The sequence below is a fragment of the Megascapheus bottae genome, chromosome 30 (genome assembly GCF_031878675.1).
Source record: "Megascapheus bottae isolate mThoBot1 chromosome 30, mThoBot2.hap1, whole genome shotgun sequence".
Taxonomy (NCBI): Eukaryota; Metazoa; Chordata; class Mammalia; order Rodentia; family Geomyidae; genus Megascapheus; species Megascapheus bottae.
Genome location: NC_143538.1, coordinates 2113792 through 2119791, shown reverse-complemented (window position 1 = coordinate 2119791; position 6000 = coordinate 2113792). Strand labels below are relative to the sequence as shown.

General features: G+C 63.9%; 1 protein-coding gene across 1 annotated transcript; it reads right to left on the bottom strand.

Moving 5' to 3' along the window:
- Nucleotides 1-786: 786 nt before the first annotated feature.
- On the bottom strand, nt 787-2743 carry Rpp25 (ribonuclease P/MRP subunit p25). Its single transcript, XM_090321504.1, has 2 exons — nt 1700-2743; nt 787-869 (listed from the first exon to the last, which is right to left on the bottom strand). Exon 1 carries the CDS (start codon nt 2558-2560, stop codon nt 1943-1945), a length of 618 nt encoding a protein of 205 aa, XP_090177630.1. The 5' UTR covers nt 2561-2743; the 3' UTR covers nt 787-869; nt 1700-1942.
- Between the last annotated feature and the right edge of the window lie 3257 nt (nt 2744-6000).

The window sequence follows — 6000 nt, the reverse complement described above, 5'->3', positions numbered from 1 at the left end:
TCTCCTTTTCCATGCTTCTTGAGCCATCTATGAAAGGGTCAGCCAAGAACATCTAAACCCATGGACTCTCTTTAGGGACTCAACAAGAACTGAAAATGAAGCTGGAGATGGCAAATGGCAGTAATCCCAGCACCCTGAGGCTGAGGCAAGAGGATCTAGAGTTCAAGGGAAGAGTGAGCTGCACTAACTCCCGTCTCAAACAAAAAGACACTCAGGAGGCAGTGACCCAGGCCTATAATCTTAGCTACTCAGGAGGTTGAAATCGGAGGATCGCAGTTGGAAGCCGTCTAGGCAGAAAGTCTATGAGATTCTTATCTCCGGTGAACCACCAAAAAGCCAGAAGTAGAGCTTGTGGCTCAAGTGGTAGAGCACTAGCTCCGAACACAAAAGCTCAGAGACAGCATCCAGGCCCCGAGTTCAAGCTCCAGAGCTGGCCCAAGGTTAAAAAACAAAAAAAATCCAGAAACCAGAAGGGGCAACCAGTGGGTCTGGACAAGGCTCGAAGGATAAGCAGAAATTGGGGGGGAGGGTCTACCTCCCTAGAGCACCCCCTCCCCAATTACCAATACCTACCTCTTATTTCCAGTCATCAGCAGAGGATTTCTTTTAGGGGTCTGCCAATAAAATGACTCACATATGCTTTATTTCCTATCTCCCCCTTTCCAGGGGTTCTGCTCATTTGCAGGGGAGTGGGGTTTGCCTCTGAGGTCATGGGGCTACAGACTCCCTCCCCATCCCCCAGACTCCCTCCCCATCTGCCCCTCAGCTGACTTACTTAAGAGTTGGGCTGGGGAGACAGGCAGGCCTCCAAGGCTGTTATCTCTCAGCACAGCTGTTCTGGAGCTGGAAGCAGCAGCTTATCAGGGAGCCTGCAGTGATTCAGAGCCCAAGTCCCAGCTTCTGTGCTGAATAGTAATTTCCAGCCGTGGATTTGTGCTCAGTCTCCTCCCCCCTCTCCCAAGGGTGTGCTGTCCTTTTTGCAGAGAAAGGGCAGTGAAGGGGAGAGCCTGCTCCGGGCACTGGGAGGCTTTGTGCCAGCTTCCTGGGCAAGGCTGTGTATTGGGAGGAAGACTGCAAGCTTGGTGCCCTTCACAGTGACCCTCAGGAGAGCACCACCATGCTCTTCTCCCCTCCTCACCCCTCCCCTCCCCAGAGCAGGAGCTGCTCCTCTCCCCCTTTGTGGGGACATATAAGGGGTGGAGGATACCCTGATCCCCCTTCCAGGCACAAGTCGCTGATTCCCAGAGCCAGCCAAGCAGGGCAAGAGAGCCATTGTAGCTCTGCCCTGACCCTGAAGATGCCAAGGCTAAGATGGAGACAGAATGGGGAGAGGGGAGGACAGGGAGTAGGGAGGTGGGTAGGGGGAAAATAAAACCTGGGGACAGAGCTATTATATTAGTTTTATTGCAAACAAGACTCCATCTATAGGGCTCGAGAGGGAAAGCTTGGGCAATTCTGTCCAGGCTTCTCCTTCTGGGCCAGTCGAAGGGTTATGGGGAGCGGGGGAAGAGACGACAATGACACAGAATAGGGTTCTCCCACATCTCAGACTCCCCTGGAGGGTCCTTGTACCCTCCAGTCAATAGTGGGGGTGATTTCCAAGGGCCCTTCCCAGCTACCAGAGTCCCCGCCCCCTTTCATCAATACTGGAGAGGGGGGTGTCTGTGACCCCCAAACAGCGCCCGCTCCCACCGCCCACCTGCCTTCCTGGAGCATGTTCCCGTTACGACTCAGAAAAAGTGAAGTTTTGGCCTCCTCGGTCAACACATCCCTCGACGAGAGCTTCTCTGGGTTCTCCTGCCCCTCCTGGGCCCCCTCTCTTGTGGCCTTCGGGGGAGGAGGGGTCCATGCCACCAGTCTGAGAAGTTGGTGTCCAGGCTGTGGGCCTCTGGGGGGAAAAGATCCAGTGGGTCTAAGTGGCCCAGGACAGGGAGCTGTCATCTCAAGCAGTCCGGCCCGCGCGCCCCTCCCCGGGTGCTGGATGAGACCGCTTCGCGGCGCCCTCTCCAGCCGCGGGGTCCCCCCGGCTCCTTTTAGATGTGGGCGCGATGGGCGCCGCGGAAGGACCGGGATCGGGGTTCGGGGGCTGGTAGCCGGGTTGTCGCGGGTCCAGCGCGTCCTTGGAAAGTAGGATGGCGAGGCTGGGCACGTTCTTGAGCACGCTGAGGCTGGCGGCGGGCTCTCCGGGAGCGGGGGCCGGGGCCGGGGCCGGGGAGGGCGCGGGACCCGGCGGGAGGCTCTGCCACACCTCGCGCACGCTCCGGTAGCGCAGCCGCGTGACCTGGTGTAAGCCGGCCTGGCGGCGCTTGAGGATCTCGGCGCACGTGACGGTCTTGGTGGTCGCCCGGCCGCAGCCGCTGAAGACGATGGCGCGCGTGGCCGGCTGCGCCATGCTGGCGGTGGCGAAGGCCAGCAGGTTGCGGATCTTGCTCCCTTCCTTGACCCGCATGTGCACGGCGCCCGGCGCCAGGTCCGCAAAGGGCCCCGGGGCTGCGCCGCCCCCCTCGGCCCCACTCCCCGCCGGCGCCTCCTCCGAGCGCACCTTACGGAAGTTCTCCATGCGCCCTGGTCGTCGCGACCGCTGGCAGGGCCATGTGGGGGGACGCCTCAACCCCACCGGGGCTGCATGGCCACGGCGCCCGGTGAGGGGAGCAAGGATGCGGGAAAGGCGTGGACGCCGGCGGGACCCCGCGATCGGCGGCCTCCCACTCCCCTCACTCGGCTGGGCGCAGCTCTAACCTCGGCGCGCTCGGAACCTTGTGCTCCGCGCCTTCGGCCGAAGCCACGCCCCGGAGCAGGGACACGCCCCTCTCATAGGCCCCGCCCCCAGCCGGCCCCTGGAGCCTGGGAGGACACGCCCTCGCCCTCCAGGCCCCGCCCCTCCCCGGCCAGCGAATCGCCCGCAAAAGCCACGCCCCTTGTTCTCAGGCCACGCCCCCTCCCGCCTCGGATCAAGTCCGCGTCCTTGGTTCCCGGGAGGCTCCGTCCGCCAAGGCGCCGTAGCAGCATCCGGGGGTGACTTGGGAGACCCGGTACCCCCGAAATCGCCACCAAATCCCTTCCTCATCCGCCTCGATCTCCCTAAAGGAACGACCGGAATTTAAAACGGTGTTCGGTCGGCCAGGTCCCGAGCCCGGTCCCCCTCCCAGCCCCCCCACCCCGCTCCCTGACTTTTCTAAGGCTGGCGGGGTGTCTCGACCCCGGACCCTCGGGAGATCCTTCCCTCCCGCCTTCTCGACACAAGGACCGCATCACGACTTTGTGAGCGTGTGGTGCCCGGGACGGGGGTGGACAGAGACGGAAGTTCCCAGCTCGCCGGGTCAGGCAGGCCCTGCTTGCATCCCGCCCATCCCGGGGGCGGGGAGGTGGTGCTCTGAGCCCGGCTGTTTCCTGGGGGGAGCAGAGCCAAGGACGACCCCTCCTCCCGACGTGCTGGGCGCCCGCACGCCTCCCCTCCCCTCCGGGCATCGGGGTACGGCCGGGGCGCGCTAGTCCTCCCCGAGGTGCGATCCCTGCTCCGCCTGGGCCCCGGAATCCTTTTCCTAAAATAATAATTAATAATAATAATATATGCATATATATTACTTTCTGTTATTTTGGTCGTTCATGGGGATTGAGCTCTGGGCCTGCGCACTGCCCCTCCTGGACTATGGCGAGCGCTCTGCCACTTTGAACCGCGGCGGCTCCACTTCTGGCTTTCTGGTGATTCACTGGCGATCGGAGCCTCATGGACTGCCCGGGCTGCCTTTGAACCACGATCGTCAGATCTCAGCCTCCTGAGTGCTAGGCGTGAGCCTCCAGCGCCAGGACCTCATCTCCAACCAGCTACTACTGGGGCCCCAAGTGGTACCGCGCCAGCCTTGAGTGCAAGGGCTCCAAGCCCCACTCCCTCCCGGAAAACAAAACAGAGCTGGAAGTGGAGGTGTGGCCCGAGCGAGTGCGGAGGCCCGGAGTTCAAACCCCAGGAGCAGCCTGACCACCGGAACGTGGGGAGGGACCGAGGGAAGGGGATCGGGAGAGGAGCCGGGCGCCCCGGGAAGCTCCACGCTCCCAGGGAGGGGCTGGGGACGAAGGACAATGAGGGGGGCCTTCCTCCTCCCTCTGCTCACACCCAGCCACAGCGGAGGGGAGCAGCGCAGACTCCAGGCACGACCAGCCACACGGAAGGGGGGGGCGCACCCAGGATGGGGGCGCGAATGGAGAGGTGACCCCGAAAGATGCGGGGGCACTAAGTGCCTGGGGTTGCGCCCCTGCCTCTCCACCGCCCATTAAAGCGGTGACAGCTGTCCGCCCCCGTGGTCGAGGCTTGCCCTCTGCCCACCCACAAAGAGGGTGCTGGGACCCGGGACCTTGCCCCCCACATGCTCTCCGGTCTCCTGCGCATGCACCGAGTCCCGGGGTCCTCGGGGTCCAGGTCCAGGGGCACCCGGGAGCCGCAGCCCGGGAGGAGAACGCGCGCCCTGGGGCCTTAGGAAAAGATGGTGCAGTGCTCGCCTGCGAAACCAGGGCGGCGGCGAAGCTTAAAAAGACGGTTGTCACTGTGATCACAAAATAGGAAATAATAATTACGGAATCAACCATGCATAACACAATCATGTCGGAAATAAACTCCAGGAAATGGGGAGAAGAGGTTGGTTTGTTTTTTTTTTCCCTTCCTTCGTGGGCTGTTTTTTTTTGTTGTTGTTGTTTTATTTTCTTTTTGTCTTGTTCATGTATCTGTCTTTGGGAGGGGAAGAGAGACACAGAAATGGGGCGTCAGAGGGGGCACCAATGCAGCTGTGGAAAATAAACGCTACCACTTGAGGGTGGGGATGGAGGGAGAAACCGGGAGAGAGGGAGAGAAGGGGTGACATTGTCCAAAAAGAAAAGTCCTCATTCCCTGACTGCCACCCCGCGCGTCCACCATCTCTCCAATCGCAACACTAAAATAAAGGGCTGGGCCTGAGGCTTGGCGGTACAGTGCTCGCCCAGCGTGCCCGGAGCCTGGGGTTCGATTCCCGAGAAGGCGCCCACTGGCTCTAGCTTTGAGCCAAGGGAGCTCGGGGACAGCGCCCAGGCCTTTATTTCAAGCCCCCCATTGGCAAGAAGAAAAGAAGAGGCGGCAGCCGGGCACCGGCGGACGCGCCCGCGGTCCTCGGCCGGCCGGCTGGAGGCCGGTCCCGGGGGATAAACCTCGTCCTCCCCGGGCGCCCCCCGCGCGCCCTCCCCCACGCGCGCTTGAAAGGGAAATGCGCGCGGGATTAGCCGTGGCGAGGTCGCTAATCACCGCGGAGCCATTCATGACGCCGTCAGCGCGGGGCGAGGGGAGGGGGCCGGGGCGCGCGGGGAACGGGGGAGGGAGAGGCTCCCCCGGCTGGGAGGGAGGGTGGAGCGGGAGCCGGTGGGGGGGAATCCGGTGGAGGGGGATCCGGTGGGTGAAAGGGGGCCTGGTGTGGGGGGGCCCGGTGGGTGGGTGGAGGGGATCCCGGTGGGTGGAGGGGGCTCGGGTGGGTGTGGGGGCCCGGGTGGGTGGAGGGGGCTCGAGTGCGTGTGGGGGATCCGGTGGGTGGAGGGGGAGCCGGTGGGTGGAGGGGGCTCGGGTGGGTGGAGGGGGCTCGGGTGGGTGTGGGGGGCCCGGTGGGTGGAGGGGGCTCGGGTGGGTGGAGGGGATCCGGTGGGTGGAGGGGGCTCGGGTGGGTGGAGGGGGCTCGGGTGGGTGGGGGGGGCCCGGTGGGTGGAGGGGGCTCGGGTGGGTGTGGGGGCTCGGGTGGGTGGAGGGGGCTCGGGTGCGTGTGGGGGCTCGGGTGGGTGTGGGGGCTCGGGTGGGTGGAGGGGGCTCGGGTGGGTGGAGGGGGCTCGGGTGGGTGTGGGGGCTCGGGTGGGTGGAGGGGGCTCGGGTGGGTGGAGGGGGCCCGGGTGGGTGTGGGGGCCCGGGTGGGTGGAGGGGGCTCGGGTGCGTGTGGGGGCTCGGGTGGGTGTGGGGGGCCCGGTGGGTGGAGGGCCCCGCGCCTTGGCTCTCTC